Source organism: Aegilops tauschii, chromosome 6 (assembly GCF_002575655.3).
Source record: "Aegilops tauschii subsp. strangulata cultivar AL8/78 chromosome 6, Aet v6.0, whole genome shotgun sequence".
Taxonomy (NCBI): domain Eukaryota; kingdom Viridiplantae; phylum Streptophyta; class Magnoliopsida; order Poales; family Poaceae; genus Aegilops; species Aegilops tauschii.
This window is the reverse complement of record NC_053040.3, coordinates 35,504,378-35,525,903: the sequence shown is the minus strand read 5'-3', so window position 1 is coordinate 35,525,903 and position 21,526 is coordinate 35,504,378. Positions and strand designations below refer to the sequence as shown.

The 21,526-nt window shown below is 50.6% G+C and overlaps 3 protein-coding genes across 3 annotated transcripts; all 3 read left to right on the top strand.

The window, feature by feature from the left end:
- The first annotated feature begins 6,882 nt into the window (after positions 1-6,882).
- LOC109736876 (AUGMIN subunit 4) lies at positions 6,883-11,108 on the top strand. Its single transcript, XM_020296097.4, has 13 exons — positions 6,883-7,215; positions 7,284-7,331; positions 7,418-7,516; positions 7,726-8,079; positions 8,281-8,380; positions 8,485-8,530; positions 8,827-8,920; positions 9,041-9,112; positions 9,208-9,266; positions 9,506-9,574; positions 9,712-9,763; positions 10,495-10,572; positions 10,762-11,108. The coding sequence occupies exons 1-13, from the start codon at positions 7,066-7,068 to the stop codon at positions 10,825-10,827; spliced, it is 1,287 nt and encodes a 428-aa protein (XP_020151686.1). The 5' UTR covers positions 6,883-7,065; the 3' UTR covers positions 10,828-11,108.
- A 268-nt stretch (positions 11,109-11,376) lies between these two features.
- On the top strand, positions 11,377-13,865 carry LOC109736866 (butanoate--CoA ligase AAE1). Its single transcript, XM_020296086.4, has 2 exons — positions 11,377-12,016; positions 12,285-13,865. Exons 1-2 carry the CDS (start codon positions 11,453-11,455, stop codon positions 13,764-13,766), a joined length of 2,046 nt encoding a protein of 681 aa, XP_020151675.2. The 5' UTR covers positions 11,377-11,452; the 3' UTR covers positions 13,767-13,865.
- A 1,868-nt stretch (positions 13,866-15,733) lies between these two features.
- Positions 15,734-17,401, top strand: LOC109736907 (DIMBOA UDP-glucosyltransferase BX9-like). The gene has a single exon (XM_020296131.4). It carries the CDS (start codon positions 15,881-15,883, stop codon positions 17,273-17,275), a length of 1,395 nt encoding a protein of 464 aa, XP_020151720.1. The 5' UTR covers positions 15,734-15,880; the 3' UTR covers positions 17,276-17,401.
- Positions 17,402-21,526: the final 4,125 nt, after the last annotated feature.

The following is a 21,526-nucleotide window of genomic DNA, read 5'->3' as shown; positions in this document are numbered from 1 at the left end:
CCCCCACCCCCACCCCTACTCCGACGCTGCGCTACGTACACTTGGCCAGCCCAACTAGCTCTCATTTTCTGTTTTGGGAAGGATAGATCGGGATTTTTTGCTTTTTTCATTTTTAAATCGGCGTACATTTTTTTCTCAAAATCAGGAATAATTTTTAAATTTATGAACATTTTTTAAATTCATGAAAAATTGTTGAACTTTGTGAACATTTTTTGGAATTTTGAGAACAATTTTTTAAATTCTTGAACATTTTTTGAATTCATGGAAAAATCAACTTAGAAAGATTTTTTGACATTTGTGAACATTTATTTAATTCATCACCAAATTTTAAAATTCATGGACATCTTCTAAAATCCTTGAACTTTTTTTTCGAAATCCTGGAACAATTTTCTAATTCATGAACATAATTTTAATCAGGAATTGTTTTTAAAATGTATGGCTTTTAAAAAATTCAAAACATTATTAAAAATTCAAACCATTTTTAAAATTAATGAAATTTTTTTAAATACTAATATTTTAAAAGACACAAATAAAAAAGGAAAAAAAAGATGAGAAAACTAGGGCCGCCCACCCCGCAGATGGGTCGGCCTAAAAAGCGCGCGTGGGAGCGGGTTGTCTCGTGTCGCCCTACACAGGGAATAGGAGGTCTCGTGGACATCGGGCACGATGGCCTGCCAGACAGCTTAGGACCATGTTGGCACGGGGGTCTCCACTTAAATAATATCAACCATCAGATGTGTCACTAGTGATTTTTTGCATTGGGGGAGGGAGGCGTCTTGTGTCGCCCTGTGCGGGGAATAGGAGGTCTCGTAGACGTTGGGCACAATAGCACGCCACACGGCCTTAGGACAATGTTGGCACGGGGAGTGTCCATGAACCATCAGAGATGTCGGTGGTGATTTGGGGTGAGGGGGACGGGGTTTGTGATCTGCTTTGCGGCATGATATCAGCGACACATTTGAGCTAAGTGGATTTGAGAAAAATGGGAGGCCTCTATGTGCATTCCTCATGATGCCTTACTCAGGTGGCAGTAGGAGCACGGTCATGCAGTAGAGCGTGAAGTCCCCGCAGTTCACCCGGATGCATCATGACCGCTGGAGGAAACTTTTTAAAAATGTAAATCTAATAATATACTTTCTGTGACCGTCACTTGTATTTTATTGGCAACGTCTAAAAATACATAAGTGGTTTCTAAAGCACCCAGATAAAGTATACTATAGCAATGATGCATACCTGACATGATTACATCGCACACTATGAACCATACATGACAACATGATTACATCCTAGCTAAGGCCACTACGAACATAAGGGGTGGGGACACTAATTCCAAACCGGAAATTCAAACTCAAAGAACTCAAAATTGACCGATTTGTCGAGAAATTGTCTCATACACCTATGCAATGTCTTGATGTTCTTCAAATAATTTTATCCTTCAGTTATCTTAACAGACCAATTTTGCAGTACGTATTCTATCTTTGAGTGCCATTTTCAAATGATTTTTCAACTAGCAAAGAAAACTAAGGATTTAGTCTACACAACAACCTTGCTTGATTCATTATTTCCTAGTGTGCATCTAGTTACTCCTAAAATCAAGACCGGGGATGGATAACATGGAACTTAAAAAATCATATGGCTTCGACGTGAGGTTGGGCCTCCTTGTCCGACCTCCTTCTTCTTCTTCTCCAAATCGACAAATCATGCTTTGGATCATCGACGCTGGCATCTCCTGATAACGTGTGTTGACTTTTGCTAGACGCAATTAAAGTGACTTGGGCATTGAGCTAGGGTAACGGTGTGTCACCATCTTGTGCAGGTTGAAGATGAGGATGTATTCTCCTTTGGCTTGTTTGTAACTTTTTTTATTTTTATTACGAATGTTGTTATAAGGCTTAGATTCAGTCTAGTATTCAGACTTCCTGCCTACGCAAAAATAAACAAAAAAGTACACATAGAGTTCTTGTGTTAGGGCATCTACACCGGTGCTCCTTGTCCAACTCTTATTCGAAGAATAATGACAGATGAGGAAGAAAGTGAACACAAGAGATAGTAAAACTCGGGCTCTTAATTACCAAGGGCATCTTTCATGTTGACCCTCAAACCTCTCGCGTATGTTTGGAGCGTTGTTTGGACCGCGGAAGCCATCCAACGCGGTCATGTATCGGTCTGCGGCGCGGTCCGGTCGTACTTTTTCCCACAAATCGAAGACAAATATGGGGGAGCTTTGCGGGCGTCCAGACCGCTCCCAAGCCCTCTTCTAACCACACTGGCCAACCCCCCCCCCCCCCCCCGCCCCTCTCGCGCTTTTCCTTCCGATGCACCTGCCACTTACCGCGCCGCATTCATGCCGCCCCAGAGCACGGAGCGGCCGACATTGATGCTGCGCGATGTGACCGGACGGAGGGCAGCGCTGACCGACGCGACCTCTCAATGCGGATGCAACTTCCCGAGGACCCAACTCCGGCCCCAGCGTCGCATTGAAGCGGGCTGATCACCCCTTCGCCTGACCTGGTCACGGCTATATAAGTCGTGGATTTTTTTCGTATCCGAGAAGCACGACCATTCCTCTCGTTAAAGCACAACCGTGCCTCCCGCAGAAGCAAAACGTGTCTCTGGCGAAAGGAAAAAAAATAGAGAACGCATTTTTTTCCGTTTCCGAGAGGCAGGGCCGTGCCTCTAACCATGCCTCTGGCGGAAGGGGAAAACATAAAACAGGTTTTTTTTCGTTTCCGGGAGGCACGGCCGTGCCCCTCGTGAAAAAAATGTGTTTTTTCACACCAAAAAAAATCAAAAAAAATTTGTCCAAAAGCTAAGGAAGACCGGTGGAAAACCAAAAAGTCAAAAAACCAAAAAATACCATCTAAAAACGCGAAAACACGTGCGAAAAGAAAAATAAAATGCGAAAGGAGCGCCCAGAGCGTGACACATGGCAGCGGCTATAGTCTCGCTTAATGCGAGCCATTGCGCTCGCATGTCGCGTGCCCACCCTCCCCCGCGGCGCTCCCGCTACATACACTTGGGCCGGCCCAACTAGCTCTCGTTTCTTTTTTGGGAAGGTTAAATCTGTTTGTTTTTTTGCATTTATTTTGATCTTTTTTGCTTTTTTCATTTTTATTTTCAACATCGGAGAACATTTTTTCAAAATCCGGAACAATTTTTGAATTTTTAAACGTCTTTAAAATCTGAAAGTATTTCTTGAATTTTGTGAACTTTTTTGGAATTTTGGGAACAATTTTTAAAATTCGTGAAAAAAATTAACTTCGAAACTTTTGTGAACATTTTCTTAATTCATGATGACTTTTTAAAATTCGCGGACATCTTCTAAAATCCGTGATTTTTTATTGAAAACTTGGAACATTTTCTACTTCATGGACTTTTTTTAATTTGGAATATTTTAAAATTCAGGAACATTTTAAAATGTATGATTTTTTAAGTCAAAACATTATTAGAAATTTAAATCATTATTCAAATTAATGAAAATATATATATCCCAATTTCTAAAGACACATAAAAAGGGAAAAAAAATAGGGTCGCACCACCTTGCACATGCGTCGGCCCAAAAAACGTGTGTGGCAGCGAGGGGGCGTCCTGTGTCGCCCTACGCGGGGAAGAGGAGGTCTCGTGGACGCCTGGGTGGTGTCCACACAAATACTATCAACCATGGTGTCGGTGGTGATTTTTGCGTTTGGGGGGGGGGGGGATGTCGGGCACAATAGCGCGCCACACAGCCTTAGGAAACGTTGGCACAGGGCAGTGTCCACATAAATAATATCAACCATCAGAGGTGTCGGCGGTGACTTTTTGCGTTGGGGGGGGGGGGCGTCGGGCATGATGGCCCGCCACACAGCCTTAGGGCCATGCTGGCACGGGGCAGTGTCCACATCAATAATGTCAACCATGGTCGGTGGAGATATTTTTTCGTTGGGGTGGGGGCGGGGGGAACGCTGGGCATGATGGCCCATCACGTAGCCTCAGGACCATGTTGGGACGGGCCAGTGTCCACATAAATAATATCAACCATCGAAGGTGTCGGCGGTGATTTTTTGCGTTGGGTGGGGGGACGCCGGGCACGATGGCCTGCCACACAGCCTTAGGACCATGTTGGCACGGGGCAGTGTCCACATAAATAATATCAACCATCAAAGGAGTCGGCGGTAATTTTTTGCATTTGGGGGGGGGGGGGGCAGGGCACGAGGGCCCGTCACACAACCTTAGGACCATGTTGGCACGGGGCAGTGTCCACATAAATAATATCAACCAGGTGGTGGTAGGAGCACGGGCATGCAGTATAGCGTGAAGTCCCCGCAGTCGCCCGGGTGCTTCATGACCGCCAAAGGAAACTTTTTAAAATATAAATCTAATGATATACTACCTGTGGCCACCAACTATATTTTATTGGTAAAGTCTATAAAATATATGAGTGGTTTCTAAAGCATCCAAACAGATTATAATACATGACATGATTACATCCTACGCCCACTATGAACCATACATGACATCATGATTACATCCTAAGCCCACTATTAACATAGGGGGGGGGGGGCACTCATTCCAACCCGAAAAATCAAACTCAAGAAACACCAAATCGACCGATTTATCGAGAAATTGTCTCATACACCTATGCAATGTCTTGATGTTCTTCACAGATTTTTATTCTTTGGTTGTCATAAAAGATCAATTTGGCCTTATGTATTCTAGCTTTGAGCGACATTTTCAAATAATTTTCATCTAGCAGAGAAACACAAAGGATTTAGTCTACACAACAGCTTTGCATGATTCATTATTGCCTAGTGTGCAACTGGTTACTCCTAAAATCAAGGCTGAAGATGGTAAAAAATCATACAACGATTATTTTGGCTTCGACGCGAGGTTGGTTCTCCTCTTCCAACCTTCGTCTTCTTCTCCAAATCGACAATTCATGCTTTGGATTATCGACGCTGGCTTCGTTTCTTGATAATGTTTGGTGACTTGCTAGACGCAATTAAGGTGGCTTCGACATTGAGCTAGGCTAACGGTGTGCCACCATCTCGTGTAGGTTGAAGACGAGAATCTATTTTCCTTGGGCTTATTTGTAACTTTTATTTTTCATTATGAATGTTCTTATAAGGCTTAGACTCAATTCAATATTCTGACTTCCGGCCTACATAAAAATAAACAAATAAGTACTCATGGAGTTCTTGTGTTAGGACATCTACAGTCTACACCGGTGTTCCTTGTCCAAATCTTGTTTGAAGAATAATGACTGATGAGAAAGAAAGTGAACACAAGAGATAGTAAAAGTCAAGCTCTTAACCAAAGAGTTGGTTGAGTCAACCTTGTTACCTTTGCTAGTAATTCTTGTAGAGTCTCTACTTCTAATGAAGCAGTTGGTAGTCTCGCTTTCAGGTTTTTTTTCTCCCATCTCCCATGGTTTTTTTGGTACCTTCTCCCACCTTCGCTGGTTTTTTTTGTAGATTTTTTTCGTCCCCTCCCCCCACTTCATCGGTTTATTTTCGCGTCACCCTCTTACACAACGAAAGAAATCTGAACAGATTAGAACTTCCCATACTGACGCAAGTCATTTAGTAATGTAGAATCAATCACGGACAATCTCTAAAGATCAAATCTAAATTAATTAACCTTACCTTAAATCACTCAATCACATTAATTAGAAAACAAATATTTGATTTTCAGAAAAATCGCTCAATCACATTAACCTTACCTTAACTCACGGATGGTAATCAATCTCCAAACAAAGGAAACAATACATCGAGGGGGCAGTAAATAAACTCCCTTTCTTATGACATGTATATGACCTTCCCTTCCATCTCCGTTGTCGAGCGTTCTTGATTTCCGAGGCCGATGCTTGGGCTGCGTCACTGGATCGTGACGATGTCGGAGGACGAGGACGGCGAGGCCGGGTGCCACGGCACCGCGTTGGCCGCGGCCGGTGAAGGGGGCGAAGAAGGGCGGCTTCCCTGGCCCTGGGCGTGGCCGTGGCCCTGGGAGTTGGTGCGGTGGAAGCGGCACTTGAAGGACCCGGCGTGGGTGGCCGGCGCGCAGACGCACTTGGAAGCGGGCCCGTGGCCCGCACCGGATGATGCCGACGCCGACCCGGGCCACCTCCTCCGCGTATTCTTGAAGCTGTGGCTGGCCGATTTACATGAAATTAATTCCCTCAGTTGTGGTGGCAAATATAATACACATAATCCATATTGTTATGCACTAGCATGTGTGTGTGTGAAATAGATGAATTATGGTCCCGTACCCAATAAGATGGATACGTGTGTGTTAGAGAGAGAGAGAGAGGGAGAGGGGGGAGAGAGTGAGGAAGAGGGAGGGAGAGAGAGCGTGTGTGAGGATTTGATGGTAAAAAAGGTCGTCAATGTCACTTGATATGTATGAGAATATTAATATTGAACTCTTAAAGTTAATGTGGCCCCGTTGCAACGCACGGGCGTTATTCTAGTCGAGGTAAGACATGACTTATTTTGTCGATTTCATGTGATAGTCTGGAAAATCAAGGACGTCATCACGACGTGACGTCGTTGTCGAGTATGTACGTGATAACACGACAATACCACTCATTCATCGTATCATGCGCGCGGTGACCAGAAGCCGAAATCCAATGGCACACAAGCAATCGCGTTGGAAAGTCCCCACAGCGAACGTGCACTCTTTAGAATTACCGAAAATCAATAATTAGCATTGCCTCTACAAATGCCTTTAGTATCCCAAATACGTCCACGCAAACACATGAAAATTTTCCGGTGATTTAGAATATATGTCGTGATATTTGATTCCATGTTTTCTATCATTCATGTGTTTTCGTATTTCTAGTGCTAGCACTAGCATTCCTGCCTACATAGACATCTCGCAGCAGCGGCTCTGAAATTCAAAATTGAACCCACTTCGTGATAAGCCGGCCGGCCGGCCGGCCGCAACCCCGGTCGATCTCGCCCGTCCCTGTCCGATCCAACGGCTGTGGGCTTCCTCGACCTGACGAATCCAACCACCCATTCCCACCAGTTCGAACGCCCACTTGGAACCAACTCGTCGAAGCCTCCGCCGGAGCCGCCGCCCGCGATGTCCAAGGCCGCCGCAGCCGCCGCCGCCGCGGCGTCCCTGCCGCCACCGCCTCCGGAGGTGGCCCACCTGGTGGAGCAGCTTCAGCGCCACCACCTCGCACCGGACGCCTCCCTCCTCTCCAGCTCCGCCCACTCCGACCTCCTCCAGGTACGTCACGCGCGCGCCACCCAACCTCCCCTCTCTCTCACCACTGATCCGGTGTTCTGCCCCCGCAGGCGCGCGAGGAGGTCGCGGCGGAGCGCGCGCGCTACCTCGAGGCCCTGGTGAGTTTCCCCCTCGACCGCTCGTCGGATCTAGAATTTGCGCGGGTTCTGATCAGATCTGTATTTCTGATGCTACGATTCGGCAGGCGGTGTACGCGGAGGCGATGGCCATGGTGGAGGAGTACCAGCACGCGACCGCCGCGGGCAGCGCCGGTGCCGCCAAGAAGCTCAACTGCTCCCCGGAGGTAGGTTCAGCTTCTCCCAGTCTCTGAAATGTTAGCACCTGTCCGGTGATTTTCCGTGCAGATAGGTTAGGAAATGTGGATCGAACTGGTTAAAGAAGTAGGAAATGTTTACTGCTTATCTGATCAATTTGGGTGGTGATCCAGAAATTACCTGGCAAAAAAATGGAACCTGGTGGTTGAGCTTACTTGCTTTGCTGGGAATGATTCAGGTGTACGAGTCTCTGGAGCACCATTTGGCGGTCGCCGAGGCGGCCCAGAGGTTGAGGCTCCCACTGCTCTCACAGGACGGGGAGGTGCATGAGGAGGAGATTGAAAAGCTGAGCACCTTGTCAAGGGTTTCATTTGACAGTACCGTAACGAGTGCCACGCCCAGCTCAACCTCAATCTCGACTGGCTACAATAACTACGGCAGCACCGGTAGTGCGTTGACTGCTGCTGCTGTTGCTGGTAGCGGTGGTTCGGAGCTGGTTGAGCCCGGAGCAGGTGGTGTTCCTGATCGTTTTCTTGGGATAACATCGGATTATCTCTATCAGGTGCAGCAACAGCAGCCAGCCATGACTGTGGTATGTAAAATCCTTGAAGCTCTTGCAGTCTAAGTTATTTTCTGAACTATAACCAAGTGATTTCACAATTTGTTTATGTGCTGTGTAATTCATGTATGTTCTTCGTGGAATTGTGAAACTGTTAGTGCTTAGCTTGAAAAGTGAAAGAAATACATTGTGGTTTTAAGTTTGAAAGAATCCACCCGTGATCTGACATTGCAGGACATGGTCGAGTATCAGAGATCTGTGGCAAGAGAGATTGAGGCTCGGTTAGAAGCTAAGTGTGACACTTTAGCTGATCTTTTTGCAATGGATGAAAGGGGTCAGTTACTGATGAAATACTCAATCTCATGGACGTTCAGATATCAGTTTTTATGATCTATGAGTTTTGACCTTCTCTTATCATAACATTTGAATATGTTGCAGATTCGTCATCCATCAATCAGATTTCAAGTGCCAGGCTTCCAGAAAGGTGATTATCTTCCCATCTTATTCTCTCTTATGATTGTTGTTTTACACAACCAAGTTTTCTTTGGCCAGGTGTAATTTCTGAAGAAACTATCATCGTTTTTCTTGTAACATCTTACATCGATTTTTAGAGCTTTTTTATAGTACTGATGTCATCTCTTCTCTTTGGACAGCCCCATCATTTATATAGTTAACTTCTTGGTGACAATGCCCAGTTGTTCACCTTTCTTGTTTGGAATTAAAGATTAACTGGGAGTTCCTTATAGACACTTATCTTAGTTCCCTTTTCTCCTTGGGCAGGGTGAAATTAATTATCGAAGGAATAGAAAAGGAAGAGTCCCTTCTACTGGAGGATCTTGCTTCGATGGACAGGAAATTTGCTGAGCATTATAATGTGAGTCTTCATAGGCGGACAAATTTCTTAAACATAACTCTGGTGGCTAGTCCACTTTATTTAATGCAAATTCATTCGCTGAAATCTGTCAAAATATTTGTGGCTGTTCAAACTTTCAAGGTCCTGGAGCAAATTCTTGCTGTACTTATACAGTTTGTTAAAGACAAGAAGTTAGAACACCAGCACCAATATGTAAGGCTTTTTCATGCTCCTTTTGTACTGGTACTTATTAATGGGGTTAGTACTATTTCTTGACGTCTGTTGGCTTTCTATGTATGGCCTAACAGGATGATGTGAAGAAGACCTGGCTTATTAAAAGATGCCGTACTATGAATGCTAAACTAAGGTTGGCACCTGACTTGTCGGCACCTTAATGTTGGACTAGTGTGTAACTTTTCAGTTTTCACTAAGCTGATAGTAATCTGTATCGTGTTAAGCATAATTGAACAGCATTATGTAAGCTCTTGCTAAAAAAAACATTGAGCTTTGAATCTCTCTGCCTTTTATGTATTTTTTTTTCTATAATCAGTGATAGGATCAGGAAGACTGAATGAACTGTATTTGTTTCTTTCCTTTTTATTCTAGCTACCTGGAGCACCATCTCTTGCGTGACACCTACACGAAGGAAACAGTACCTGCATTGCATAGAATCAGGTACATCCAACTTAATGTATCTTGAAACCGATCTTATCATTGTGGGAAGCAGCACTTATTATTTCCAAACAAGAAACATGTGTAGGTGTTTTCTCTGTAGTAAGCAACCACCTTACCAGATTTACTGTTTATTGCAGGAAATATCTTGTGGAGGCAACGAAAGAAGCATCCAATTCCTATAATGAAGCGGTATGATACGACATCTTTCTTGCTCTGTGTTAGTCTTTCAAATGTTTGGTCACTGGTAGCAAACGTAATTCGCCAGTTAAGGCCCTTTCATATTCACCCAATGTCGTTAGAAATGTTTAACTATGATTGTTCTCCATTTAGACGTATGGATAGGGCGGTCGTTGGCACTGATATACCACTGGTTGAAATTAAGCAAGTCCTACGTGCTTTCTGTTATATGAGTGAACTCGTTTAGTCATGTAAGTGAAACCTTTATCATGGAGCATGGTGTTCTTCACACCTTCAGTAAATTTTGACATAAGCTCACAAAGAGTATGAGAGTTACCAGAGGCAACATTAGCAGCTGCTTTTGAGAATGTCAGAGAAGCTAGCGGCCAAGGAACACTGATGAGGGTCCATCCTGCTGAAAATTGAATGTTGTGTGTCCTTGGAAGTTATGTGAAGGTAGTTCTGTAGTAGTACCAGTCAATTAGTTGATGTTGAGTTTGTTGGGGTGCATTGAGAATCTGACAAGTTCAGTTCACCTTACCTAATATCAAGGGATGTCAAATGCTTAGAAGATGTATAATATATTGTACAGTCATCAATTTTAACTGCATTTTTAGACTTGAGAGAAACAAAGTATGCCATCTTGTATAATTTAGGACCCACTTAATCTGATAAGTAGACCATCCGGTGTCCACTTTCATTCGTCTAACGGTCGTGTTTGGTGTTCTGATCCCCCATATCAGGTCTCACGGCTTCGCGAGTACCAAGGCGTAGACCCGCACTTTGACGTGATCGCGAGGCAGTACCATGAGATCGTGAAGGTAACGCTGTCTTATCTTTGTCGCTGTTAACTACTCCCTCCGTTCCAAATTACTCGTCGCAGAGATGGATGTATCTAGAACTAAAATACATCTAGATACATCCATACGTGCGACAATTAATTCGGAACGGAGGGAGTACCATATGCTATTCGATTAATGCATCTTTTGCTAAGCTGTCCTCGACCGCAGAAACTGGAGGGCATGCAGTGGACGATCCACCAGGTGGAGATGGATCTGAAGCCGGCCTCCTCATGATCTCCCAGGTGCCCGAATCCCGCTGCCCAGGGAGAAGAGAAGAGAAGCCCGTCCGTCTCGTGTTTTGTTTGCCGCTCACTGTCGAGTCTGGTGCCGCGGCGCGCAGCGTATATATGGCGCGCTGGGGGTGGTTTTTGTTTGTGTTACCCATGCCGTTTCCTCTTTCTTCTTTTGCATTCCCCCTTCGGACAGTGAGGACAAGTGACGCGTGAATGAACCGCACCGGTCTTTTGTCATTCGAGCTTCGTATCGAGCTCTCGCCGTAGGAGGTTTTCCGTGTACTGTATTTGTCATGGCACCATGCCTTCGCTGCTTCTTTCGTTGTCACCGCTAGCTGGATCAAGCAAAACGCGAAAAGAATGGAGAAGAAACACGAGAGCACGCGTTGCGTTTTTTTTCGTTGGTTGGAGGTTGCAACCACGCCGGCCGGGTGATATGGACGATCACCGTCCGTCCGTCCGTCTGTCTGTCTGTCTCCTATTTAAGCTCGCACATGGCCGGGACGCCGCCGCCCTGCACCGGCCCCTCTTCTCCCGCGACGAGCGATGATGGAGTTGCGTCTGACAAATGGACATATCCAAATAGAGCAGTAATACTATGCTCCTTTTAGAGTTGCGTCTGACAAATGGCTTTGGCACTTCGAGGCTGCGTGCTGTTGAAACTATTCCATTTCAGAAGACTTTTGGTTCTGTCGTCGCTCCTCCGTCGATCCCTGTCACGATGGGCGGCGGGGCCCGCACGGCCCGGCCGTTTTCCGTGCAGATACGCCGTCGGGCTCGACAGGATGACGCTGACGGTGAGCGCGGCCACACGCACGCACGCGCGCTCTGCTCCTCCACTCGATATGAGCATCAGCGGCAGTATTGTATTCTCGTCACCGAACCCGAAAACCAAAAACAAACCCACCACGAGCGTCACGGGTCTCGCTCCCTGCTCGCGAACCTCGCCGTGTGCTAGCTCGCCGCCGACGGGCCGGGGGATGATGGAGGGCGCCGTGCTCTGCGCCGCCAACCACGCGCCGCTCACGCCCCTCTCCTTCCTCGACCGGTCCGCGCTCGTCTACCCGGACCGCCCCGCTGTCGTGGCCGCCGCCGGCGACGCGCCGGCCCGGACGTGGCGGGAGACCCGGGCCCGCTGCCTCCGCCTCGCCGCCGCGCTCGCCGGCCTCGGCGTCCAGCGCCGCCACGTGGTAAGTAAGATCCACACACAGAGGAGCCCCAGCTCTGTTGCTTGCTCGTTTGCTCCTCTTCCTTTTTTTTTAGAGAGTCACAGTCACAGGGCAACTCTGTTCCATTGCATTAGCTCCTGTACTCTCCGTCGTCATCGCAACAGTCAACTGGACTTGGATTTTCCTCCAAAAAATCGCCATCTTTCGTGTGCCGGATCGGTCCTGACTCGCTGCGATCGAGTGGTTAGTTCTCTTCTGACCGACTCTGCCTTGTGCCGTTTGATGGCAGGTCGCCGTGTTCGCGCAGAACGTCCCGGCGATGTGCGAGCTGCACTTCGCCGTGCCCATGGCCGGCGCCGTCATCTGCGCGCTCAACTCGCGCCTCGACGCCGCCATGGCCTCCGTCCTGCTGCGCCACTCGGAGGCCAGGGTCCTCTTCGTCGACGCCGCGCTGCTCGGCGTCGCGCGGGAGGCCCTCCGCCTCCTGTCCGACGCCGGCGCCACGCCCCCCGTCGTCGTCCTCATCACAGAGCTCCTCGACGGCTGCGACGACGAGGGATCAACACCATCTCCTGGTGCAAGCGCTGAGCACGAGTACGAGGCTCTGGTGAGCCGGGGCGGACCGCCGGAGTTCGCGGCCCGGTGGCCGGCGGACGAGAACGAGCCGATCGCGCTCAACTACACGTCGGGGACGACGTCGCGGCCCAAGGGCGTGATCTACAGCCACCGTGGCGCGTACCTCAACAGCCTCGCGGCCGTGCTGCTCAACGACATGCCGTCCATGCCGGTGTACCTGTGGACGGTGCCCATGTTCCACTGCAACGGCTGGTGCATGGCGTGGGGCGTGGCGGCGCAGGGCGGCACCAACGTCTGCCTCCGCAAGGTCACCGGCGCGGCCATCTTCGACGCCGTGTCCCGGCACGGGGTCACCCACATGGGTGGCGCGCCGACGGTGCTGGGCATGATCGTGCACGCCGCGCCGGAGGAGAGGCGGCCGCTGCCGGCGGGGAGGAAGGTGGCCGTGATGACCGGCGGCGCGCCCCCGCCGCCGGTGGTGCTGTTCCGGATGGAGGCGCTGGGGTTCCTGGTGATCCACTCCTACGGGCTGACGGAGACGTACGGCCCGGCGACGGTGTGCACGTGGAGGCCCGAGTGGGACGCGCTGCCGGCGGGCGAGCGGGCGGCGATCAAGGCGCGGCAGGGGCTCCACCACCTGGGCCTCGAGGTGGACGTCAAGGACCCCGCGACGATGCGCAGCGTCCCCGCCGACGGGGCCACGATGGGGGAGGTGATGTTCCGGGGCAACACGGTGATGAGCGGGTACTACAAGGACGCGGCCGCCACGGCGGAGGCGCTCGCCGGCGGGTGGTTCCGGTCGGGCGACCTGGCGGTGCGGGTCCCCGGGGACGGGTACGTGAAGATCAGGGACCGGTCCAAGGACATCATCATCTCCGGCGGGGAGAACATCAGCACCATCGAGGTGGAGGCCGCGCTGTTTGCGCACCCGGCCGTGGCGGAGGCGGCCGTGGTCGGGCGGCCGGACGAGCACTGGGGCGAGACGCCGTGCGCGTTCGTGGTGGCCAAGAAGGGGGAGAGGGTGGAGCCGGAGGAGGTGGTGGCGTTCTGCCGGGGCAGGCTGCCGCGGTACATGGCGCCGAGGACGGTGGTGGTGGTGGAGGAGCTGCCCAAGACGGCGACCGGCAAGGTGCAGAAGTTCGCGCTCCGGGACAAGGCCAAGGCCATGGGCAGCCTCTCCACCAGCAAGCTCTGAATTTACTATCCCCTGATCTGTTCTATGGTGATTGCAATCCATGTTTGGTTTGGAATAATTGGAGTGAATCACAAAATAATGTTTTGAGATCGCTGACAATCCGTGTTCGACAAGTATGTTTGTACAATTGTGATGGTACGAAGAAAAATAAAAAATAAATGCCATGCTACCTACAAATAAAATTAAAAATAACAAGTTAAGGAATTTTGTTATCCAAACATTCATAGCAACTTTTTTGGATTGGTGATGGGTGCATGGCAAAAAAGCGAGGGATTTTTGGTATTTGAAAAAATGTCAAATTTTGTTATATAAAAGAACAAGGTTTTTTTTAGAAAAATACAAGTTTTGCCATGATACATGTAGTGAATTTGCTATGGTACATTAAAAGAAGAAGTTTGCCAATGTCCGATTTTTGTTCCATGGTCCTAGAAAAAAAGAAGTTTGTCATGGTTCGTGAATTAGAAATTGCCAGGGTCCATAAAAGTGTATTTTCCATACTAAGCTCCCTAGTTTTAAAGAGCTCATATTCAATTAAGGTCTACCATTATAATTGGCTCACCCGATTTTGATCGGGTCAACAGTTTCTCAAAACTCTCTCTCATTCAATTCTTTTATATTATATAATATGCTTCCTAATTTTTAAGGTCTAACAATTAATTGAGGTATTCAATTTAGAATTGGGTCATCCATTTTGACCCGTCAACAATTTCTCAAACTCTCCCGTTTAATTCTTTTAATTCACTATGTTTTCTAATTTTGAAGCTCTTTCATTCAATCGAGGTATTTAATTTTGGATTTGGTTTACGATTTTGACCGGGCCAACGATTTTTCAAATCAATCAGCAGCAACCGGCCTATAAAAAACATATCAATCACATGCACCCTCCCACCACCTAGAAAAAAGAGGCGCCACCATGTGATATTGCAGTACCAATATAGTATATGCAACTACCAGACTGAAATTTCCCCACATAAATATAGGTTGGTTAGCGGATAGCACAGAATTAGACCACATAAATCAATCACCAAATCAACGCATTATAAATATAAATAAAACACTATCATCTCAACCACACGCCAAACTAAATATTTCATCAGTTCCAAATATATAAGGGACATTAATATTTTAGAGAGTCAAATTTATTTAACTTTGACCAAGTTCAGAGCAAAAATATTGACATCCACGATATCAAACAAAAAAGTATGGAAATCCATTTCATGATGAAACTAAAAATACCGATTTGATATTATGAATTTTGATATTTTTCTCTACAAATTTGATCAAACTTAAAAGGTTTGCCTTTTCAAAAAAGCAATACACCTTGTATTTGAAACAGAGTGAATTTTTTAAAGAAACCCAACAACAACAACCGTGCAGCAAAGCGCGCCCAGTCCTTCTAGTAAAATAGCATGGTCTAAAAAAATTGACATGCCTAATTAGTGTTTTTTCCATGGTCTTAATAGTGAAATTGTCATTCTACCTTAAAAAACTACATTTGCTATTGTGCACAAAGTAAAAAAGATTGACATGATCCATATACAAATTGAATTTGTCATGATAAAAAGACTAAAATTTTCATGGTCCATATGAAACAAAAATTTCAAGCACGCTTGTTACACTAACAAGAACATCTGCATTTCCTCAAAAAAAAAACAAGAACATCTACAGAAAAAAATCAAAACTTTTGAAATTTATTTACTATTTATTTTAGATTTATTGATCTTTCGGGGAGTGTTGACATATAAATATGTTTTTTTTGCGGCAAAACGTATAAATATGTTGCCTAGTCTCTTTCATCAGATCGGTCTTTTGATTGCATCGGCTAAAGCACGTACTTTGAGAGCATATGCACCCAGAGCCAAAATAGCCACCCCGTTGTGTTCAATCTTTGTCAAGCATAGGAACCAAATGGTCCCCGATAATTGCAGTTGCTTTGCCAGGTTCCATCTCATTTGTCCTGTCTCCCTATATTCCCAGTGTCTCGCTGCTCGTTCCCATATATGCACGCACCTCGCGCGTGGTCACCGTGTGAAGTGCCTCTGCCAGAGTGCCGGCTACCAACCCCGTTGCCCCCCGGAAGTGGAACCTAGGATACCGCGGCAGCCGTCGATTTCATGGCGCCGGAAGAAGCAAGCACGGCCACCACCGGTGGCCCGCGCCGCCGCCGCGTGCTAGTCTTCCCTATCCCGTACCAGGGCCACATCAACCCCATGTTCCAGGTCGCCGGCCTCCTCCAAGACCGCGGCTTTGCCGTCACCGTCTTCCACACCCACTTCAACGCCCCAGACCCGTCCCGCCACCCCGCCTACGACTTCGTCCCCGTCCCCGACGGCTTGCCGGCGGGCAGCCCCGGCACGGTGGCGGCGACCGTTGAGCACATCTTCGCCATCAACGGCTCCTGCGAGGCGCCGTTCCGGGAGCGCCTGGCCGCCCTGCTGGAGGCTCCTGGCGGCAGGGACGAGGTCGCGTGCCTGGTCGCGGACGCGCACCTGCTGACCCTCATGGACGTGGCGCGGCAGCAAGGCGTGCCGACGCTGGCGCTGCGCACCGGCAGCGCCGCCTGCTTCCGCAACTTCATGGCCACCCCGATGCTCTGCGACAAGGGCTACCTTCCGGTGAGCGCGGAGTCGCAGCTGGACGCGCCGGTGAGGGAGCTGCCGCCGTACCGCGTCCGGGACCTGATGGCCGTCACCAGCAGCCGCCACGAGCACGATCTGGTGTGCAAGCTGCTGGCCCGGGCCGTCGAGGCAGTGAGCACCTCGGCTGGATTCATACTCAACACCTTCGACGCGCTGGAGGCCGACGACCTGGCGGCGACCCGGCGGGACCTCGCCGGCGTGCCGGTGTTCGAGGTCGGCCCGCTCCACAAGATCTCCCCGGCGTCGTCCAGCAGCCTCCTGCCGCAGGACCGCTCCTGCCTGGACTGGCTGGACGCGCAAGCCCCGGCGTCCGTGCTGTACATCAGCTTCGGCAGCCTGGCGAGCATGAGCGGCGAGGACCTGGCCGAGGCGGCGTGGGGCGTCGCCAACAGCAGGCAGCCGTTCCTGTGGGCGCTCCGGCCGGGCCTCGCCCGCGGCGCCGCCCTGCCCGACGGGTTCGGCGCGGAGACCGAAGGCCGTGGACTGGTCGTGGGCTGGGCGCCGCAGGAGGAGGTGCTGGCGCACGGCGCCGTGGGCGGGTTCTGGACGCACGGCGGGTGGAACTCGGCGCTGGAGGGCGCGTGCGGGGGCGTGCCGATGCTCTGCCGGCCCTGCTTCGGCGACCAGATGGGCAACGCGAGGTACGTGGAGCACGTGTGGCGCGCGGGCATCGCGCTGGACGGCGGCGTGCTCGAGCGGGGAGCGGTGGAGCGGGCCGTCCGGAGGCTCATGCGGAGCGAGGAGGGGGAGGAGATGAGGGGGCGAGCCCGGGAGCTCGGGAGCAGAGCGGCGGAGGCCATCGCCGAGGGTGGGTCGTCTCGCCACAGTGTCGACAAGCTGGTGAACCACATCATGTCGCTGTGGAAGTGAGTTCCGAGTACTGCCAGTAGACCGATGCTTGCATTTTGTCCTCTTTAAAATGTTTGGATCTTTTCATGACTATATAAGACTTCATTGAAATCACCGGCACAAAACCATGGAAGTTTTATTTGTTGATCAAGTGTCCTCAAAAGCTTCCATGTTTTATCCCTTTTTTCCAACGCAGGCTCACCATATATGCCCGTGAATCTCCATTTAAAACCATCTTGTTCCACTATCTTCACATCAATATGATATCTCGAATAATTGTGCAATTCAACTTTTGCATGTCTCTTCCACATTAAAGCAAGCCCGCCACTCTTTCCTTCACAATCCCTTACCACCATATTTGGCATTCCCAACATGTATTTTATCCGTTGCATCCTTCTCTCATCCAGTTTAGGATGACTTTGACAGATTGTCAAGTAAGTACATAAAAGAGAGACTTGATAGAGCTGTGGGGTCTCAGAATTGGTGTACTAGATTTCCATCATACAAGGTAATAATAGGGAATCCGAGGGCACTCAGACCACCGACCAGTGATTGTTTATGGACAAGGCAAGGACAGATCCATGCGACACGAAGGAGGTGTCAGTCTGGTTTCAGATTTGAGGCGAAGTGGCTACATGAAGAAGGGTGTGAGGAGGTCATAAGCGATGCATGGTATACTACAGAGTTGAGGGGCGAAAATAGCCTAGCACAAAAACTTAGGAGAGTTACAGGAGACCTAAAGAGCTGGGATACTAACGTCCTAGGTGACTTGGAAAAGAGGATAAAGGCGACTAAAGTCGAGTTGGAGCAGGTGAGAAGGGCGTCATTTAACCAGAGCACAATAGACCGAGAACACGTCCTGCGGGAAAAACTAGAGAGATTAGAACAACAATAAGAAATGTTTTGGAGGCAGAGAGCACATGTTAAATGGCTCCAAGAAGGTGACAAAAACACTGCTTTCTTTCATGCTTGTGCCTCGGAGAGGAAAAATAAAAATACAATTAGGCGGTTAAGGAGAGAAGATGGAGTGTGGGTAGAGGGTGCAGAGCATTCAAAAGAGCATGTTGCTAGCTATTTCTATAATCTGTTCACCTCAACAGCAGGACCAGACAACGATGAAATCTTGAGAACAGTTTCACCTAGGGTAAATGCACAAATGACGAAAGCCTTACTGTGACATACACGAAGGAAGAAGTTAAAGAGGCTTTGTTCAATATTGGAGATATCAAGGCACCTGGGCCAGATGGCATGTCCGCGGTTTTCTACAAAAGATTTTGGCATCTGGTGGGCAATAAAGTAACTGAAGAGGTCCTAAATTTCCTTAGAGGTGGCCAAATGCCTGAAGGATGGAATGACACCATGGTTGTGTTAATCCCGAAAAGTGCAAATCCACAAAGCCTAAAGTTAAGGAAATATGCCCTAAAGGCAATAATAAAGTTGTTATTTATATTTCTGTCGGAGTAAATGGCCACGGGTAGCCTAACCGACTCCCCCTGACTCTTTGAAAAATTATCAGGCCGATCGGGCCTTCAAGCATCCAAAACACAGGGCCGCCTTCCCCTGGCCGGCTATCTCACAGGCCGACTACCGGAAGGCGACCCGACCTCCAAAACCTTCCCGAAGATAACCATAAGATGGCCGACTCCCAGAAGCCGGCCATAAGTAGAACGACTCCCAAAAGCCGGCCACAAGAAGACCGACTCCCGGAAGCCGGCCAAGACTGCACCCACCAGGGCTGCACCCACATAACGGTGATGAGACGGGGCGTGGCCACAGGACAGCCTGCCACCCCCGAATCCCGGAGCATGCATGGCCACAGTGCGCCGTACGGGTCGACCATCCCCCGTCCGGCGCGGCACTGTTGCCATGTTGACCGTGACGTCACCCACGATAGGCGCCAGTACGGTCCGCGGGCGGCGGGCCCCTTCAGCCAGAGAGACGCTCGAAGGTGGCCCGGCTTCCCCTAGTCGGCCTGGGGCGTAGCCGGCTCCCAATAGCCGGCTACCTCTCTTCCTCGAAGTATGTGCATCAGTAAGGAGACAAGACGAGGTGAGGCTACAGTGAGAGCCCGCCAGGCGGCAGCACTGTAGCCACGCTTACCTCGACAAAGCCCTCGTCATCAGGGGCGAGGCAATAGTAACCAGCCGCCGACAAGGCCCCCAGGTGGTGAGGCCGGCCTGTCGACCAAGAGGCTGGCAGCCGGCGGGACCCACCAGTCGGTGGGCCCCAACGGCCGGCGGAGAAGCCGGCGAGCACAGACACTGATGGCTGGGACCCGCGCCCAGTCGGATTACCATTGTATCCCTGGGGGGTAGGCCTATATAAGCCCCCCAGGGCACCCATGCAAAGGGTTGATCTCTGAGATAGTTTTAGACACCACGTAGAGGGAAGAGGAGAGCTAGCCTTGCCTTTCTTCCTCCTCTAGCCAAACAGCTCAAGGAACACTTGTAGCTACTTGTGTTGATCTAGTGATCATGCGGAAACCCCGCAGAGCAGGACTAGGGGTGTTATCTCCACGGAGAGCCCCGAACCTGGGTAAGATTCGCCGGCGTGCATGTCTTCGCCTTATCCCGTTTCCAGGCACTGGCGATGTCTTACTGGCTCCCACAATGATAAGCCACCCGTTGGCATATGTCGCACCTACCACCCGACATTTGGCGCCCACTGTGGGGCCAGGTGCACCGTCGTCTGGAGACCTGTTCTGGACGGGAACCCTTTTCCTCCCCCGCGAGCGTAGCCAGCCCGCTACGCCCGATGGCGCTTGCCCTGACGCGCTGCAAGGCGTCGACGACGCCTGCGCGGCGAGCTGCCTCGCCGATCTTCTTGGCGAGGCTCGCATCTCCGACGAGCCTGCGTCCGACACGGGCACAGACTGCCCCGAGAGGTGCCTCGTCAGCCTCCTCGACCAGCTTCACGTCTCCAGCGAGCTTGCTGTGGACTTGGAGTCGGTCGGCTCCACCGACCCGATGCTTGTCGACTCCGACACGGCATCGCTTGACGCCTTCCCCATCAACGTGGTGATCATCGACGACCCTCTCCCTCGAGCCGACAGTGGCAGCAACGCTGTCATTGAGGTGCTGGTCATCAGCCACGACGCCGTCTCGGGCGAGAACGCCCACGACGCCCTACAAGCGGCGCTGCATGACTTGTCCATCCCCATTCCGGCCGACGCCGACGCCGAGACTCTCGAGGCACGCCGCCTCGCCCTCATCGCGGAGGGCCAGAAGATAGCATCCATGAGACGCCTCACTAAGGCTCACCAGCGCGAAGTTGACCACGCCGCCTTTGGTACGCCGCCTCTTGGCGGGCCGAGCCGAGCCGGCCTCGTCAAGAAGCGCGGCGCGGCCATCGCCAGCATGCTGGGAGCAGACCGCCCAGTCTACGCCACGCCACTCGAGAACCCGCGTGCCGCTCAGGCGGCCGTAGACGAGCTGAACGGGCTGGGGGCTGATGAGCTCCCCTACATGACTAGACGCATCCAGCAATTGATCAACGCGGCCGCAGAACGGCATGAAGCCGGCGCCCGCGCTGAAAGTCCTCCCCCACGCCGAGAGCACGGCGCGACATCCCGGACGCCGACCGCAAGCGGCGCCCGCGCAAGAAAAGACAAGGAGCCGGCTGCTAGCCGCAGTCGGACTCGGGTCACCATTGAGTGCGGCGCAGAAGGACGCCCCCGAGCGGTGGAACGACAAGGCAATCCGCCTCCCCCCCGCCTCGTGGGGAGAGATATCCCACCCCGCCGCCTGTCATGCATCTGACTCTCGGCGGCCGACTAGGCCACCGCGAAGGAGTCGGCGAGAATGATGCCCGCCACCGGATCGACCGCCTAGCGCGATCCCTGGTGCTAGAAGAAGGAGATGATGTCGGCCCGCCTTGCTTTGGCCCCCGCATCCGCGACGAGCCCTTCCCCAAAGGGTTCTCACTCCCAAGAGACACGCCAAAATACAACGGCTCCATGAAGCCAGAAGATTGGTTGATCGACTACTCCACCGCAGTCAGCATAGCAAACGGCAACAGGCGCGTTGCCGTGAAGTACGTCCCTCTCATGCTTCAAGGCACGGCACGCACCTGGCTGAACAGCCTCAAGCCCTACAATGTCAACAACTGGCTAGACTTCACAGAAGTCTTCGTCCGCAACTTCACCAGCACATACAAGCGGCCTCCCAAGCCCCGCCAGCTCTCCTTGTGCGTCCAAGGGCCCAGCGAATCGACTCGCGACTACCTCACGCGTTGGGCCGAGCTCCGCAACTCCTGTGAGGGGGTGCACGAGGT